The sequence below is a fragment of the Ursus arctos genome, unplaced genomic scaffold (assembly GCF_023065955.2).
Source record: "Ursus arctos isolate Adak ecotype North America unplaced genomic scaffold, UrsArc2.0 scaffold_19, whole genome shotgun sequence".
NCBI lineage: Eukaryota > Metazoa > Chordata > Mammalia > Carnivora > Ursidae > Ursus > Ursus arctos.
Genome location: NW_026622863.1, coordinates 4,128,906 through 4,147,781, shown reverse-complemented (window position 1 = coordinate 4,147,781; position 18,876 = coordinate 4,128,906). Strand labels below are relative to the sequence as shown.

The 18,876-nt window shown below is 53.2% G+C and overlaps 1 protein-coding gene across 1 annotated transcript in view; it reads left to right on the top strand.

The window, feature by feature from the left end:
* CRISPLD2 (cysteine rich secretory protein LCCL domain containing 2) overlaps positions 1-18,876 on the top strand; it is a 62,389-nt gene that overhangs the window by 25,056 nt on the left and 18,457 nt on the right. Inside the window, exons 6-13 of the mRNA XM_026494667.4 lie at positions 1,129-1,229; positions 6,397-6,540; positions 8,040-8,100; positions 10,477-10,543; positions 10,991-11,121; positions 13,156-13,199; positions 15,127-15,199; positions 17,367-17,442. Coding sequence (XP_026350452.1) covers positions 1,129-1,229; positions 6,397-6,540; positions 8,040-8,100; positions 10,477-10,543; positions 10,991-11,121; positions 13,156-13,199; positions 15,127-15,199; positions 17,367-17,442 — 697 coding nt within the window. The remainder of the gene's footprint in view (positions 1-1,128; positions 1,230-6,396; positions 6,541-8,039; positions 8,101-10,476; positions 10,544-10,990; positions 11,122-13,155; positions 13,200-15,126; positions 15,200-17,366; positions 17,443-18,876) is intronic.

The following is an 18,876-nucleotide window of genomic DNA, read 5'->3' as shown; positions in this document are numbered from 1 at the left end:
CCCAACAAGCTTGCTGATTCAGCAAATGCTCACACACGGCCTTCACCATGAACACCTGGCCTGAGGGCCTCCATGCCATCACTTGGTCACTGCACGACCTCCTGCTGTTGCCCCTGTTACAGAGAACGAGACAGAGGGTCAGGGCTGAGGGTAGCGGTGGGGGTCACACAGCGGGCGGGGTCAGAGTCCAACCTGGGGAGTCGCTCTGGACTGCTCGGTGGAGGAAGGCTGAGGGAGGCCAGGGCTGGGCTTGGCTTAGCTTAGCAGCAGGGCTCTGGATCTCCTTCCTGAGTGAACAGATGGGTGACCAACCAGGTCAACCCCAGAAGGAAGTTTCTAGAAGGAATCACAGAGACTGGTCCCAGGTCATGCGTGGCTCCAGCTTGTGCTGCCAAAGGCCCAGGCTCTGGGAGAAGGGCTTGGGGATACCGCTCCGCACCTGCTACCTGGCCCCTGAGAACCAGGCCCTGAGCGGCCTCCACCTACCCTGCCTGGGAACTTCAGAGGGAGATGGACGGTGTCCATGACATCCACAGAGACCTTGGTCCCAACCCTGAGGGCAGTGTGGTGCAAAGGCTCTGAGCCCCTCCACTTGCTTGCTGTGTGACCTTGGGCAGGTCACTTAACCTTTCTGAGCCCCAGTGGCCTCCTCTGAAAAAGGATGGAATTCCAGCACGTCCCTCCTGGATGTTGGAAAGATGGAGGGACCTGGCTGGAAGGAGCTAGTAAACATGAGATCCTTCCTAAAACATGCTGACTTTTTACTCCTTTGAGAAATGGCTCAACACGGGGGATCTCGGCAGCTTTCCAGTTCGAAGGTGTTGGGGCTGGGCTGGGGAGTGGCGGACAGTGTTCAGAGTTGTGTAAAGCAGGACATGGGCAGATGTGGGGCCCGGGGGGTGGTGACACACACCCCAATGCGACGGGACCAAGGTGCTGGGGAGGAAGGATGTGTCGCAGCTCCTGACCCGGAGTCTTCGAGAATTCTCTAGTCTCCGTGCAGCTGCCTCTCCCCCTTTACCCGGCACACGCTCCCTCCTTCCTCCCCTGGACAGCCCAGGAAAGGGGAGGGGGGGCCCAGGTCCTTGGGAGGCGCCGCTCCTGATGGTGTTTTTGGTGCGTCCGCAGGGGGAACTGGATCGGAGAAGCCCCGTACAAAACCGGCCGGCCCTGCTCCGAGTGCCCACCCAGCTACGGAGGCGGCTGTAAGAACAACCTGTGTTACCGAGGTAGGAAGTGACTTCGAAGCCACCCCAAGTGGCTGTCCCCTCTGTCGTGGGTCCGGGAAGAGCTGTCGTCAAACAGGAAAACTCAACAGTGAAGTCAAGGCACCCCCTCCTCCCCTCTCCTGCCTGTGCAGCCATGAGTGGTGGGCAGACCCCCTCTCCAGTCCCAGGGCTCAGCCCCCCAGCTCCTTGGGGATATGAGGCCGTGCTGGCATGTCCCCCAGGAGGCGAGTCCCGTGGCCACACCCTGAGTTGGGTGCTGGCCGCACACGCGTCCCTGCTGTAGTTGGCATGGTTTGGTATAAACACACAACAAACAAGACCGCGCCTGTCCCAGGTGACCTCCAGGCTGGGCAAGGGTCCCCCCCGGCTTGTTGGCCTCCTTCCTTCCACCCTTGTTTGCCTCTTGCCAATGCCTCGCCTGGATTTGTCATAAATGTTCATCGTTCCCTTCCCCCCATGGCCCAGGCAGATCCTCACTTTCGGGGGCCGTGGATCTGCCACGTATCCTACCCCTTGTTTCTAGTTGGCCACTCGGAACGTTTCCAATGTCCCCGCTACTATACGTAATGCGTCCTGGAGCCTAAAGCCTTGCTAACGTTTTGCAGTATTTTCTCGGACTCTACCCCAGGAGGGATGGAACCCAGCCCGAGAAGCTAACTGGGTGTTTGTGTTTGGGACATGTTGTCCCCATGGCTGTATGGGGAGGCGCTGTGACAGCAGAGAGGGGCCTCCCCAGAGGCTTGGGCGTGCAGGAGAGGGCGGTTCTCCACACCAGGCTTTCCCTGTCAGTCCGCTGGGCTCTGGGGTGCAGAAATGGGTAGGCTGGGGGGGGGGTGTCCCAGACCCGGTCGAGGCCCAGGGGCCCTGGTGTCCCGGCCAGCAGCTCATTGCTGGTTCTGCCCGTCGTGGGGGCGAGGGGCAGGAGATGCAAGGATCTGGACGTGGGACAAACCTGTTTGTTGCTGCTCCCTGGGTCGTGTGTTATCCACGGGCAGCGGAGTGCCCAGGGGGCAGACCGAGCTGGTTCTCAGAAACCCCCCCCCCGTCGCTCTGCCCAGCAGGAAGACCAGCGTGACACAGCAGTCTTCCGTTGGGTACGTCAGGCTGCAGAGGGAGGCCGCGCATTTGGTGTGGCTGCATTGGCATCTGCGGCGTGCGGGACGCAGCCGGGTGATACCTGTGCGCATGGCCGTGGCACCTGATGCTTAAGGCCCTCCGCTCCTAAGACTGGGGTGCAGTGGGTCACGGCCATGAGCAGGGACCCCTGTCTTCCCGGTGAAGTAACTGATGTCGCGGAGTTTGTAGCAGGAACAATCGGCTGTCGTCTGGCGGCATCAGGGAAGGCCTCCTGAGCAGGTGGCCGTGGAGGAGGAGACACAGCCTCGGGCTGAGGGCGGGGGAGGGTGCTTCCCTCAGGGCCAAGAGCACACGCGGCGCCTGTAGGTGTTAGGGCGGCGTGGTCATGAGCCCCGGACACAGGGAGGCTTGCTAACTGCGGTTTCTTCTGCTCGCCCACCCCTCTTCTCTGTCTCCGAGGTGGGGCTCCACACGCTTGTCTTTAGTGAACACCCCCCCCCCCCCAGAAATCCCCGGTCTGAGTCCTGCATTCACGGGACATGGGTTCTGGAACCCAGCACACTTGCTTTGGGAACAGCTCGCCTGCCGCATTCCAGCCGCGGGACCCTGGGCAGGCCGCCCCCTCTCTCTGAGCCTCCATCTCCCTGCCTGGAGGTGGGGGTCAGGGCAGGACAAGATTGTGGGTGGAGGCTGGCCCTCGGGCCAGTCCGGGCCCTTCCCTGTGTCCCTGGCAGGCAGGGCCTGTGGCCGCTGTCCAGTCCCCCAGGAGGGGTGAGTCCCTCGTCAGATCCCGAGCTCTGGTTTGGGGACCGTGGGAGAGGGAGGCCCGTTGAGGCTTCTCCTTGGGTCTCCTGCTATTCTTTGCTCAAGCCCAATCTCGTCATAGAGCTGTTTTCAGGGTCTGTCAGCCCCTCCGTGAGGGGCTCCAGGCACACGAGTCAGAGCTGCTTGGGCTAGGGGTCGTCTCCACGGTTACCGGAGGTGTGTACGCGGGCAAACTGCTCGCTGTCTTTGGGCCTCCGTCTACCCATCTGTAACAGTGGCGGTAAGAGTCCCTCTGTAGAAGCTTTGCCGGGAGGATGCAGAGAGAAGGACGTGACGTGCTAGCATAGCACCTCACATAGTGCTTTATAAACACGGTCATTACCTCCTCGGAGAAGTGGGGGTGGGGAGGTATGACCGCACTCATCACCTTGCATGGGGTCCTTCTGCACCTGCTGGGGGATGTAGGCCCTCTCCCTGCCTGGGGCCCTCATCCATGTCGTGAACCTGGCCGATACCTTCTCCTCCTTGGAAACACAGCTCTGGTGTCACACCTCCTCCAGGGAGCCTTCTCTGACTACATGGCAGTGCACCTGCTTCTGGGCCTTTTCTGCCCCCAGACTCTCCTGGAACCCTGGTCACCTGTTGTTCCAACTGCCAGTTTGCGCTGAGGGCTCTAGGGTCATGGAGCAGATGTACTCTGCATGCCGTCTGAATGCCTATACTGCCCATACGCACAGAGGCTCATTTTCAAAGAACAAATGCACACAAAGACAGCTCAGATGCTGGGTTACCCACCCAATGAAGCCTTTGTGCTTGTTTCTTTATTTTTGGTGGAAAACACCCAAGTTCCCTTGGCAGGCATCCCCGTTTTCTTAGCTAACCGGGCAGAAAGCCTCCGGTAAAGCAGCTTATCTGCATTAGCTACTTAATCAGCAACGATTGAGGGCACCTGGCAAGGCCTTGACCTGTAATGCAGATGGAGCAGGGTTAACGATAGACCATTCCAGACATTTCCGTCCCTCCAGCCTGAAACTGCGAAACTGTGTGGTGATCCAGGGTGTGGGCTTCATGGACGGGCCGCTCGACGCTCGGCTGTGTGAGCTTGGGCAGGTAGTAGCCTCTCTGAGCCTCGGTTTTCCTGTCTGTGAAACAGGGCTGATCGGGCCTCCTGGGGAGCGAGGAGTGCACACCAAGGAGGCCCCGAGCCGGCGGGGAATCATTCAGTGCGTGTCCAGTACACATTAGCCGCGAGCTCTTGTCACCACCTACAGAACCAGGTGGGACTCTGCAGGCTGATGTAAGCAATGCCCTGGGGCCCGAGACCCCTGGTCTGGAGCTGAACGGTGCGCACAGTAACCTTGCGGTGAACTTGGGCATGGAATTTCCCCAGGCCCACGCTGCTCCACACAGGGGACCTTAATTAGGATGTGCTCAAATACAGCCTGTCCTCTGGGTCAGCATTCCACTTTTCATGTGTGTGTCTGAGGGCGAGGACTGTCTGCCCATTTTCTTAAATAGTGAGCCCTCAAATGCTTTAGACAGCTTTACCAAACTATATTCGGCTGAATAAAGCCGCGATTATGAGGTATAAAAATCCTAAAGGCCAGTGGAAGAAAACCCGGCTCATTCCAGAGATAGCTCTGGCTTCCAGGGAAGGGCGAAGCTGAATGGCCACATTGATGGGAAGAGCAGACCCGAGACAGAAGGTGTGGACCAAACGGCGTTTGCAAACCCAGCGTCTTCGTAAAGATTTCGCCTATAGCTTTTGGCTCCAAGGGGTGCTTTCAGAATACTCATCATGAATGTCTTTAAACTCAGCTGGGACTCTTTTTTTCTTTTTCTTTTTTTTCCGAAAGAACTCAGAGAATTCTTTAAGGGTTAGCTCATCCTTCATTCAGCAGATTTTGTGGAGCAAAACTGTGGCTGGGAGCCGGGTGTCTGGGGTGGGGGTTGGGGGGATGAAGCAGGCTGGCTCCCCGCCCCAGGGAGTTTGCAGCTGGTGGGAGGGGCAGGTGGTGGTGGCCTCATGGCTGTCAGCGAGCTCTGATAAGGATGGCCCTGGGGCTCAGGACTGCCACCCACTCTCCTCACCCGGGGTGGCGGCTGTGCGTGGGGGGACTGGCCAGTGAGGCCACTGCGGCTCATCTCAGCATTGAAAAGCCCTGGAGAATTGGCCCTGGATTCGGAGCTCGTTTTGGATAGCCACAAAACACCTGGTCCCCCTTTGGAGAAGAGACATCGTTGCTGCTAAGGAGAAGCAGGAATGAGGCTAGGGGATTCACGAGCACTTGGTGGCCACTTGAATTTTAGTCCAGTGCCACAGAGAGGCCTGGGAGGGCCTCCCAAGGTGGGGGTTTCCAGCTCTGGTCCTCAGACACCGTTGGGGGATGGGTGTGCACACTAAAGGTGGGAGGGCTCCCCCTGCAAAGCTACGCATCAGTTAGTCCTTGACAAGACCACGCAAGCAGATAAAAATAGCAAGACTTTTCTGTGCGTTGGCTGAATTCACAGCTTGGTACCTGATGACCTGCAGGTGGGTGCTGATGAGCGCCCACAGGTGTCTCAGGACGGGAACTGGAATGTGCACGGATGCTCGTGAGAAACGGAATTTGGTTAATTAACCTGTGTTAAACCTGGGGGTCGTTGTGTTGGGGAAGAGATAATATTGGGGGTGGGAAACATGCCGGGACCCAATGGAGTAACTCTGTAACCTGCAGTTGGGTCTTTGGCTGGTTATACACGTCGGGCGGCAAAGCTTCGGTGCAGGGAAAGGCTTCGGCTTGGTGGAGTGGTGACTCACAGGGGCACAGAACCGAGCAGAGTGTGCCCGCCGCCAGCATGGTCCAAGGACACTGACACGGGTCATTGTGCACCACGGAGGGCATAAGACCGAGGAAGACCCCTCCCCCAGTGAATACGGGAGGCCAGAGGGACATCAGGCCAGACAGTGCCAGCTTGGGGGCAGAGGGCGAGGCACCCTCTCGAAGCTGCTTCCTCGGGCAGGTGGAGACGTGCGGGGGAGGGACAAGAAGCCGCTGTGATCACCCAGGTGTGGGCACTGGGGTTTGCGCCTCCGGTCGGCCCAGCTGCTCCTGGGTCCAAGGCAAACACGGCGCGCAGAGAGCCTAGCCACCTCGCCTTGGCTGTAGAATTCCCCCTGGCCGGCCCGGCTCTGAAGTGTAACTTTCTCTCTGCCACTGAACCGACCCTTTGTGACCATGAACCTCAAGCCAGTCCCAGTTTCCCAGTTGCCCTTTTCCCCGCAAAGTGCATTTTTGTTGAATCCCCCCCGTGTTATCTTTCTCGCCCTCTCCACTATTAAAAGAAGAGACCTACAGCCCCAAACCCGAAACAGACGAGATGAACGAGGTGGAGGTGGCTCCCGTTCCCGATGAGAAGCACGTCTGGGTCCAGCCGAGGGTGGTCAGACCCACGAAGCCCAAGAAAGCGCCCGCGGTGAACTACATGAGTGAGTTGGGGCTCCGGCCTCTGCCCCGGGACTGCCTCTGCGGGGGGCGGGGGGGCCCGAGAGGTCTCAGGTCAGCAAACAGTGGGGAACAGGGTGGGTGTAGCTGCAAAAGCACAGCCCTAAGACATTTTTGAAAAAAGGTATTTTTAAGTCACTTCCAAAGCAAGCATCACGGCAGTGGCGTGTGGGTGGCGTTTCCCCCTCCCCCGCCCAGCATTTCAAGGTGAGACCTTCTCCTTTCAAAGGGGTCCTGGGCTAAAACTGAGTTTCTCTGGAGGTGCCAGTGGGACGTGGATCCCCGGGGCTGGCTCCCGTGGGCTCTGGGCCTTCTTTGCCACGGACCGGCTCGTGACCGGACCCTCACCGGCCTCTGTGAGACTTGGTTTGCTCATCCATACAAGGGGACAATAAGGGCCACGTGGGGCTGCCGTGAGGCTCATGTGCAGTGACGGGGGCCACCCGGTGTCAGCTCTGAGGTCATCACCACAGTGCCTCCCACGGCTCGCCTCGAGGCTCCTGGAGGCCCCCAGGTGGGGAATAGCATCGCGCTCACCCCTTGCCCGTCTTTCCCCTGCCCTGCCTGCACGCTCGCCTCACAGCCTCCTTCTTTTTGCCCTCACCGCCTCCCACCCGGAGCTCCGTGTTCCATGTCCCCGATGTAGCCCCTTTATGGAGGGTTCGGGGCTCCAGAGGGGCATTTTCTCATGGGCACAACACAGGCCTGGGCTGTCCGCCCGGGGTTCTCTGTGTCCCTCTAAGCCTCCCACGGCATAAGACGGGGCTCCCCCACTCTGAACAGGGCCGAGCTCGTGTTTCTCTGAACCCCCCCTAGTTTTTCGGGCTGCTCTGTCCCTGCCCTGCCTCACCAGTCTCTGTCCTCGTGGGCCTGCCGGTGTCTTTCGCTGGGGACTTCTGCCCACTTCATCATTCCGTAGCTTTCTTTCAACCAGAAAGTACACCGACGCCCTTGTCTGTCCAGAAGTGAAAATTGTTCCATTTTTTAGAAGAGTGATTTAAAATTACAAAAGAATATATGTCTTTCTGACAAACTGTAACACTGTGCCAAGATTCTGATGTGTCCCTGGAAAACAAACAAGGAGAGCTTGAGAGAACTCATCTTGGCTGGAGAAGGCCTGTGAGTCCCACCCTTCCGGAACCCTCCAGGCCTTCGGGGCACTTGGTGTGGGCCAGGCCCCCCTTCCAAGGCCACACTGAGTTTCTCAGTGAATGCTCCTAGGAACGGCACCCACGGCACTTGTCCCCGCCGCTCCTCTGTGGAAACTGAACCTCAGAGGGGAAGGCACATGTCCAAGGTCACATGGCTACTCTGAAGGGCCGGGTCTGCGATTTGGTCCTCACAGCTGAGGCCTGCAGCCATCGGGCAGTGCTCTCGCTCAGGTTATGACATGGATTCCAGGATGTTCCAGAAAGTTCGTCGGAGCGCGGGGTGAACCGTTCCTCCTGTTTGTGTGATGTGAGTTCTTGCCCTTCTCTCCTAGCCCAAGTTGTCCAGTGTGACACCAAGATGAAGGACAAGTGCAAAGGGTCCACATGCAACAGGTAAGGTCTGGGCTGGAGCCCTCTACCGCCCATGTCCACAGCCCTTCCTTCAAAGGGCCTGCTGTGGGTTACAGGTCACGTCATGAGTTAGACTGACCATGACATCTCCGAGGTCCCTTTGACTGTCACCATTTATTAAGAGCCTGGCCCACGAAGATGATCTGTGTCTGTCAGCCCAGAGCAGGGCTTCTGAGCCTCGGTGCTACTGACACTTAGGGCTGGATGATTCTCTGTGGCGGGGCTGTTCTGTGCCCTGTAACTGGATGCCAGGAACACCCCTACCTCCAGCTGTGATGACAAAAAATGGCACCAGAAATTGCCCACCGTTCCTGGGGCGTGGGGGAGGATAAAATCACCCCCGGTAATAATAACCTTTGACTAGGGAGTTGGCCCAGGCTCTGGGTCTCCTCCCACCTGGACATAGACTCCAGTTAAGTGTTTCATCCCCAGTGGGGAGGAGGGGCCCGAATCATGGATGCCGTGGGTGTTAGTCCTCTAGGAGTCCCCAGGCTGTAGACGTGCAAATACCAGCTGTGCTGTAGACCTAGAGACCTGGTGAGGTCGGGGCTCCACTCCACCTGTGTGTGTGTGTGAAGAGGGTTACAGGGTGGCCCGGGGTTCTGTGCAGGGGACATTAGGGTGGGGGCCGTGGGGGGCCCATGTGAGCTGGTGCTGTTGGCCACTGACAGATGCCACGGGCCCGCTGTATGACCTGAGTCCCCTCTGGAGGAAGGGCTGCCCGTGTGTTCCCCGGTAGTCGAATGCGGTCATCTCGCTGATGGACTCACTCAGGATCGTCCATTCAGATGGTGAAGAATGGTTGCCAAGAAGGACGGGTTTGGTTTTGGCAATGCAGCTGCTAGGCTGCTCTTTCTGGCAGCAAGTGGCCAACAGGTGCAGTGGCCTCGCGCAGAACCTCGGGCTCACGGTCAGAAAACCATGTCCGCGGTAGAGAGTGGTCCTTAATCCTCTTCCTCTGGTTCTGGTGTCTGTTTCTCTAAAGGTGAACCGTGTTACTTAGTGCACACGCTGAAAAGAGAAGGTAGCAGTTCCTCCTTCATGCCGTGGGGGTTTGGAATTTGGTTTGCCAGGAGAGCGCTCCCCTTGGACTTTGGCAGGAGTGTCAGGAAGTAGACTTTAAACGACCTGGGATGAGGTCACTCAAGGGCTCGCGCATCCCACGAGCAGCTGGTCGCATGTACTGCAGAAGCAAGAGCAGGCAGCTTGCTGGTGAGATGAGCAACATGTGGCACCGAGGGGTGCTGGCTTAACTGCCCCCGTGCCCAGCGTTAGGGCACACCCGCACGGCTCCGGGATGTTCGGAGCGCTGAGTGGTCCCTTTGTAATGACGTGCCTTTCTGTGCCACGAGCTCATTGTGAGAGCGTCACCCTGAGTAGTCAGTGGAGAAAAAAGCATGAGGTTTGGGGAACATCCATCAGATAACATTGAGAAAGTTCCAGAGTCGGGGTAGCTGGGACCCTCTGCAAGCAGGGAGGAGGACTATTGAGAACTATGACTCCCTCACCTGCAAACACAAGTACGTCCGCCGTCTGTCTCCTCGAAGGCATTCTGTCACCTGGTGTTTGACCAAAATAATATTTACCGGACCTTTTCCCCCCTGACTTTGAAAGGTATTCTTGTTTATGGTAAGTAATTCAGAAACACACCACCACCACCAAAGTTTAAAGGAAAAAAAAAATGTCCCAGCATCTCCCTGATATCCGTGGCAAGTTGGTGTAGTCCCTTCCCGTCTGTTTTCTGTGCACCGGTGAGGTTACCACTGCTTACGCGTCTTGTGCGTTACTGTTTTCATTTAAGATTTTCCAAAGTCAAATATTTTTCAAAGACTTCACTTCTAGGGGAATGCATCAGACTCCAGCGTACGGCCACACAGGCATAGGCTTGGCCATTCCTTTGACGGTGCTGGCTTATTTCTAGTCTTTCACGATTATAAACCCTTGAAATAACACATGGGTCTGACTTTCCGACCCCTGGCTTGGGTTACGCGCTTACAAGGGAAGCTCAGGAATGAGAGGATATGAATTTTTAAGGCTTTCTGGAAGGATTAATGTATGCATTTTCACAGGCAGGAGCAGCAGCATTGGGTTTTATTCTTTAAAAAAAAAACAAAACCTTGCAATCCAACACCTTAGAAGGAGGCATTTCCTTTCGAGTTGTACCTTCTTTGATGGTGGATGCTTGAGATTTTTTTGTTTTTTTGGTGCCTTTAAAGCCACTTGTCTTTCTTCTGTGAATTCAGAGCTTCTGTCTGATGTTGTGGGAGAACTTTTGAAGGAGACAAACCCAGGTAAATCCCTGGTGAGAGTCCCTCAACACATTCACCTCTGGAAACCATGTGCTTTCTTCCCCGTCAGGTACCAGTGCCCCGCAGGCTGCCTGAACGACAAGGCGAAGGTCTTCGGAACCCTCTTCTACGAAAGTGTAAGTGCCCTGTGGGGGCTCCCATCGCGCGTCTGTGAGGGAGGCTGGTGGTTTTCACGCAACAGGATTTTCCTTCCACCCCTCCGTCCGAGAGCTGCGCCTGTCTCTGGGCGTGCAGACTAGTCGAGCCACCCCGGGGACCTGGGGCTCACCCTCGGGAAGGTCAGTCTGCACCCCAGACCGAGCATTAACGCGCTCCACTGGGTGGGGAGAAAGGGCCGTTTGTCACTGCTCTTAGTTCGTAAAGCCCCTCGGATGAGTTTTCTGAGATAAGCCACCCCAGGAACAAAGACGTGTTCTGGGGAAAGGTGAGTCAGAAGTGGGGTGAGCTTTGGCCGGACGTTTCGGCTTTTCATGGGTAGAGGACAAACACCCTGGACGTTTCGAAAGAAGCCCGGACAAAGGCGAATTCAGATGTACTTACGGTGCCCCCCTCCCTGCCCGCAGTCATCCAGCATATGCCGGGCCGCCATCCACTACGGAATCCTGGACGACAAAGGTGGCCTGGTGGATGTCACCAGGAACGGGAAGGTCCCCTTCTTCGTCAGGTCTGAGAGGAACGGCGTGGAGTCTTTGAGGTAACTACTCTGTGACGAGGACTCCTTAATGCTTCTCTGTTTTCTGGTTATGAAAGTATTGTCGAAATTTCGAAAAGCACTGAACATTATAAAGAAGTAGGGAAAAAAGACACTATAAAGACGAACTTAACTCCATAGCTCAAAATTCACCCCGCAGGTGATTTACCGTCTCTCCCCCGAGTGGGTTTTCCTGTTTCATTTGGGCTGAGCTTTGACCCCTGCTTTTCTTCCCATCCTTGAGTTTATAGGTTTACTCTTGATTAGCATTTTTTTTTCTAGAGACTGAGAATTTTCATTTTTTAAAGATACTGAGTTTTTTTTTTTGTCCCCCCCCCGCAAGATCCTGTTTTTCAGCTAAGGTCTGCAGATGGACGCAGGCAGACCGTCCTCCCCATCCTGACTTTCTGGGGAGCGGTGGGGGAGGCCACATCGTGGTCTGTCCGTAGAGTCAGAGGCATAAACGAACCGGGGAGCATGGAGCCCGACAGTGGCCAAACGGACCTGGCTCTGCTCCCCACCCCACCACCCCCACAACCTTGAGGTAGTTTCTTCATCCCTTCTGGGTGGCAGCACCTTGCTTGTGAAACAGGGCCCTGGTAGGACCCAGGGCTGACACCCAGCTAGTCCACAGAGCTACAGTCAGCCAGTTTTTTACATGATGCAACTCTCTCACAGTTGCTAGGAAAGATCTGGTGCCCAGAACCCTGAGAATGTGCGCCCCTCCCATGCCCAGGAGCCCCCTCCCCACCCAAGATCTAGTGCCCAGCCCAGCAGGGACACTGGGGACCCTGCTTCAGCTCCCTACAGCCCCGGGCCATGGCGCATCGCCTCAAGAGAGCTTCCCCGTGTGAGTCCCCATCCCAGGGTCTGTAGCAAGGACCACAGTGACCAGAGCCCCTGTGTGTGTGTTCCAAGGAGCTCCACTCAGGACATCTCAGAAACCACATGAGTCATTCCCCTTTGAAAGGCCTGCTTCTTCAAGAGGTCTTGCAAAATTCCCTCTTCATTTTAGCTAGGGACTTGGGGGTTGTGTAAACACGAGCAAGGAAGTCTAAACGGAAGCAAAGCGGAGGCCGAGTGACCTAACGCCAGCCACGCAAGACTCAGCAGAGGCACCAAGGGTGCTGCGGGCTGGTGGGGACTGGGCCCCGCAGGGCCTGGCACGCTCGCTGTCCTGGAGCTGCTTCTGGGCCCTCCCAGTGGGCAATTTTAGATCCGGAGCGGGGTTCTTTGCATTTTAGGCAGTCTACAAACATCGACACAAAGCAAATCAAAGCTTTATTTTATCTAACCTCTAATTGAAATGTAGTATTTCCTGCCAGTATGAATGTTGGCCCCAAACCAGAGTAGCATTAGCAGGGCCCGCAATTCTCTCACTGGGAGAAATCGGCTGCTGCGGACATCTGAAAACACAGTCTCTGCCATCATTACCCTGAAAGGGTAGTGGTTCGAAGACTCGCCTCTTGATCTTGTGTTTACTGCGTTCACAAGGAAGCACAGCTATCACTTGAATGCAAAGTTGTTTTAATACTTTGATAACAATGTCACTAATAACTGATTCCCTGTTAATCTTGTAAATTTACTGTATGCATTTTTTTTAAAGATTTTATTTATTTATTTGACAGAGAGAGAGAGACAGCCAGTGAGAGAGGGAACACAAGCAGGGGGAGTGGGAGAGGAAGAAGCAGCCTCCTAGCAGAGGAGCCTCATGTGGGGCTCGATCCCAGAACGCTGGGATCACGCACTGAGCTGAAGGCAGACGCTTAACAACTGAGCCACCCAGGCGCCCCTACTGTATGCATTTTTAAGTCATTATTCTGAGAAGGGGTCCATAGGCTTCACCAGGCTGCCAGAGGTGTTCTTGATACAGAGAAGGTTAGCAAGCCCCACTCCAGAATGTTCTAAGGGCTTTTAGGCTTATAGGAAACAAGTAGGAAAATGTAAAGTTGAGGCTGAAAATAAAACAAATGCAGGAGCAATCTTGCCCTTCTAGAAATGATTCTGTTTGCATTTACCTCATGTTTTCTTTTCCAGCAAATACAAGCCTTCCAGCTCATTCATGGTGTCAAAAGTAAAAGGTAAGCTGGCCAGTCTTTTTTATGTGACCGTAATACACAGGTTATCTTGGGTTTCCCTGGAGATTCTATTCTACTTAGCTATTGATTGAGCGTGTTTGATGTCTGTTAACACTGTAGCTCTCAGCACCATAAAGTCTTTTTTAAAGGGGTTCCTGATGAGGTTAATTCTTTAATTTCTAAACATATCTGAACTTAGCATTGGTCCTAAATTGCTAAACCAGAAATAGCACTGGGGTTCCCAGCGGAGTGTCACAGAAATGCTAATGCCTGGGTTTAGAGCACCTGATAGGGAGAGTCCATTTCTGCTGGTCGATGGTAGCAGCTGGAGCCCTGTGTTGAGGAGGGTGCTGAAGCCCCATTCTGGGCTCATTAGAAAACAAGACTTGATAGACCAGTAATGTCTGCTGTGAGTGCCAGAGGGAAACACGAGGAAGCATGTAGCATATACTTTCCATCTCTGGCTTAGCTTTTCATATTGCCTATATTTTATATTGCCTATGTATTTTCCTATCGCCGAGGGTACGTTCATTTGGCAGGGTGGGGTGCATCCATGGGAGAGCATGCTGTAAGCAGAGGTGGAGCTGTGAATTCCAGTTGCCCAGAATGGGCACTTGACTGGAATAGTCTCAGGCAAGCAGAGATGCAGGGGCACCCCGCAGAGCTCCTTCCTCAGGAAATTGACCTGCCGACCCTTCCTTTCCTTTGGGAAAGCAGTTCTTGTCGTCATAGGCCCTGGATGCAGGAATATCTGGTTAGATGTCTTTATAAAAACAGGTAGCAGCTTTTTTTCCATTTTACAAAAATAATGCCTTTTTATTTCAGATAATTTAAAAATACAAAGAAGCATTAAAAAAAAAGAAAAGAAAAGGATTTGGCCCAGATTCCACCACTCAGATAGAACATTGTGAACATTCTGGTGGATAACTTCATAGTCTATTTTCCTGTGATTACCAGTATTTTGCACTGGTAATACATTGATACGCTTCTAAAAATTGAAATAGAATTATGTAAGTTTCGTCACCTGATTTTTAAAAAAATAATAATGTATCCGGAAGATCCTTCTGTGCCTTTGAGTGGTGTTCTCAGCCTTCTTCTAATGACCTCCCCTGCCTTCCATTGTATAGCGTCCCGGGGTGTACAGAGTCAATCCCCTTTGTTGGATTGCTGCCTAGATCTCTGGCCCATCCAAATGACAGGCCGGACCAGGGGCTGGTGAACACAACCACCCTCAGGGGCAAACCTTGCTGCTGTCTGTCTTTGTAAATAAAGTTTTATCGGCACACAGTCGCGCCCATTCATGTACACGTCTGCTATAGCGGTGTTTGCTACAGCAACAGAGCCGAGTGGTTGCAACATAGTCCGTAGAGCCACAGAGACAGAAATACTTAGCCTCTGGCCCTTTAGGAAAAGTTTGCCAAGCCCTGGACTGCTGAGGACACTCTCTCAGAGGCGAGAGGTGGCCAGTGTCAGAGCCACTTTCTTACCTCTGTTGTTAAAAACAAGTGACCTTGAAGAAGAGCTCTAGACCCAGAATCAGAAACCCGGCCTCCCACCATGTCCTGTGCAGACCCAGGCTGGTCTCTGGCCTTTGGGCCTCTGCTTCCTCCTCTGCATAATTAGAATAAGACCTGCTGTGAGGATAAGGTAGGGGAGCAAATGAAAGGTATCGTGGGTCCTATGGAGAAACTACTGAGGGTGAAAACACCCCTAAGCTGTAGACACACTCAGGCCACGGGGCGTCTCGTCCCTTGAGGGGCCCGAGGTGGTGTGCCCGCAGCGCTAGGGCTTGGCACCTGCTGGCTTCTTGTTCCACCTCCATTTGAGGGTCCCATGAGCCCCTTGTCCGAAGGGCCATCTCACAGGCTGGAGGCCTGAGACCCAGGCTTGCCAACGACCTGACCGTTTCCCGCCGTGTTTCTGTCCCCAGTGCAGGACCTGGACTGTTACACCACTGTTGCTCAGCTCTGCCCGTTCGAGAAGGCGGGGACCCACTGCCCCAGGTGAGGCTTGCTGGCATCTAGTTTTACAAACACAGGGGCCGAGAGAAGGAGGCATCGTGCTGGGTTGGGGGTCATCTCAAGGAGCAAAGCATGACCGAGTTCTAGGTGTGGCCCTTTTGTGCGGACACCCAGAAAACCGACTGCTCTGTGCTCAGAGTCAGACCCGCCGGACCGCTCCCCGAGACCCCTGGTTCTCAGCCCTGGCTGCGGGGTGGGATTGCCTGAGGGGCGTCAACAGGACGGATTCCCGGGGCCCTGCCCAGGCCACTGAGATCTGAGTCTCAGGGAGTGGCCCAGCGGGGCATTGCCCTATTAGGGGCTTCAGGGTGCCACTTGTCCCCTTGAAATCAGCTTCCTGATTCTTGCACTTCCTCTGTGGGTCACTTTAGAACCAGCTCATTATACCCCAGTTTTTCTGAGGTGTAACGTGATAACGTCCACCCACCGTTAAGTATGCAATTTGACATGTCTTGACACATGTGCCCCGTCGTGCCGCCACTGCCACAATCGAGGGTCCGTCGTGCCAGAAAGTTGCCTCGAGTCACCCTGTCCCTCTACCTCCCACCCACGTCCCTGCCAACCGCTGGTCTACATTCTGTCACTGTCATTTTGCCTTTTCTAGCATTTCACGTGAACGGAGCTGTCATAACATGTAGACTTTTGTGTCTGGCTTCTCTCCGTCTGCGTAATGCTCCTGAGATCCATCGGCGCTGCGAGCCTGTCGGTGGTCTTCTCTCGGGTCGCTGGGCGGGGTCTAGTCTGTGCATGGGCCACAGTCGAAGGAATAGATTCTGTATGCGTCTACCCAAACCTTAATTGGCTGATTTTGGGGGGATGATGCATCATGACCTAAAGTAACATTTGGCAATACTTGCTTCTAAAGAATCCTCTTGGAAGCTGTGAACCCCGCCCCTGGGGCTCGAGGCCTATGGATTTTCCAAAAGACTGACCTTAAAACTAACATGTGAACACCCCCGAGGTGTGAGCAGGGAAGAGCCCCAGGAGGGTGCAGGTGAGGGAGAAGACACGGGGCGGGGATTCCGGCTCCTCCCCGCTGCGGCTCACATTCCCCTTGGGGCTTTCTCACGGGCTCCCAGTGCCACCGCCACCACCGCTGATCCCCTTTGAATGTTCAGTCAGGGATGACAACCTTTTATTAAATGTTAATATTAATAGTTAACCCAAATCTTAAAGAGAAGCGGAAGGAAATTATCTCAGAAAACACAAATGAACAACAACAAAAAAACCTTGACATTGTGCAAGTATAGAAAATACAGGTTTCTGACCTGCCCTTCTAGAAAAAGTAGGACAGAATTTTCTTGCCCAAATTCTTTTTTCTTTTTTAAAATCTCATACATCCTCCTTCTCTCCACCCACCCCTATCCCCTGCCCCCCCCCCCCCCCCGGACTGTTTTAACTTCCCGATGCCTTTGCCTGGCTCTCTCCCCTGCCAGAATCTTGTCTGTCTTGGGGCCAGATGGTTTCCGGCCGCCATCTTGGTTCCAGCAATATGGTGTACTGTTCCAGATAAAAGCAAAAAACATTTTCTTAAGTGGAGTTCATGCTTTTTCCCAGTTTGAATCTCTCACACCACCTAGGGCCCGCGCCCTTCCAGTTTGAGGTGCTCTCCTTATCCTCTGTGCCTACAGTAGGGCTGTGGTGACTGACCCAGTGGTGATCTAACCCCTTCCGCCTCAGGTTATCAGCGCCCCCTCCCTGGAATAGTCTGACTCACTGAGGTGAGGGCCCTCCACCCTTTCCTCCCTCACACAGGGAAGTGGCCTTTAACAAAGTCTATTGATTATAATCTTCATAATGTACCCACGATATGAATTGGCCAACACCCAAGAAAGGAAGGTACAATCTCTTAAAATCCCATATTCACCTCTCTTCCGTATTTATTCTCTTTCACCTTGTTGTTTCTGCATGTCTCTTTTGTATGGAGTTTGAAAATTCTATATGCAGTGTTTACGAAGAGGGAAAATACCTTTACCCCTGCTAGGGTGGGAGAGGTATTTTTTTTTCTTAAAGAGTAAACTGTATGGTAGTTTCCTTTCCTGTGTAAGCAGTTAAATCTTGAAATTCAAACAGGGAAGGCCAGCTGCTTCTCAAGAACTTTTGTTTTCTGCTGACCATAACCATCACACACATGTTTCTGGTTTTCCAGAGTTCATTGTCCAGCACACTGCAAAGACGAGCCATCCTACTGGGCTTCTGTGTTTGGAACTAACATCTATGCAGACGTGAGTATGCCGGCATTTTCAGTGACCGCCTCTCAAAGCATGCTAAGATCTTAGCAATCACGTTCCAAGGTCTGGATACCAGAAACCTGAGATCTCATTCCTGTGCTTGGAGTTAAATTTAGATCCCTTCTCACGGCCCTGGTTTCCCCCTGTGTGGTCATATTAGTACTTCCAGTGGTGTGTGCTTTTGAATTCGGCTGCAGGTGGACCTCATTGTGTGCAAATGTTTTGATGGTTTGGTCAATTGAATCCTGCTTCCCCATTCACGTGCATTTTTAATGTGAAGGCTTTTAGGTATCACATACTTCACACTTAATTTCCCCAGCTATTTAATCATCTTTCCAGCTCTCCTGATGCATTTATAGAACTGGTTCACTCTACTCACTGCATTTCTTTTTTGGCTCTGTCCCCACTTAGCTAAAAGCACACAGAAGGAAATACAAATTACACTAATTGACGACTTGTTCATAATCACTCTTATCACATAAGAGTCTGTTCTTCCACATTTCCTTACTAACTTTAGCAAGGAAGCTTTAGCCTGATTTTTCTGAGTGAATCTTCCAGTACGTCGTCTGTTCCTTCTAGTTGCGCAGGGTTGAGGGACCTGATGTCCCAAAGGATGGGAATGTGGTCAGCCCTGCCCACCAGGCTGTGTGATCTTCTTGCCGAGTTTCTTACCTCTCTGCAGAATGAGCCAGCTGGGATTTTCTAGTCCAAGGAATCTTTGAGACCTAACATTTCCTGATTAGATCAGCACCACCCATCCCCAGCTAACATTTTTACTCAGCTTTTTTCCATCTTCATTTTAATTGTTCTCTCCCACCCACCACCTCCATCTTGGCCTCCGTCTACTTCATTTGTTCCAGATTCCTGTAAATCTGAGGTCACTAAGTTCTGTAAAGTCAAGGAAACCTTCATGGCTAACCTTTTTTTATTCCCGCATCTTTTTTCTTTCCTCTTTAAGTGAGTATTTTTCTTCTCGGAAGCCACGCAGCCAAAATTGAGTTTTAAAAGTTTGGAGTAAAATAATGTATATCAATTGTTATACTAAATGTTTGAGCCAAAGTCTGATATTAAAAGACAGAGACTTTGATTTTAAAATCACTTAAAAATAAAGGGGTAGGCCAAGTGATTCTAACCAAATACAGAGAAACAACAAAGCAGGAATGGCAATATTGCTATCTGATAAAGTGGAATTTAAGGTTAAACATACTGAATGGGACAACACAATTCATTGTGCAGTGGCACAAAAGGTATAGTTTATAAAGGTCAGAGATCAAATCTGTATGCACCAAACAACATAGCAGCTAAACATATAAAGCTTTTTTTTAAAGGTTGGAAATGCAAGGGGCACTTGATGAAAATTAATGATAACATAAAACTATCTTTTACTATGTTTTAGGTGCTTTAAAAACACCATTTCTAGGTATTGTT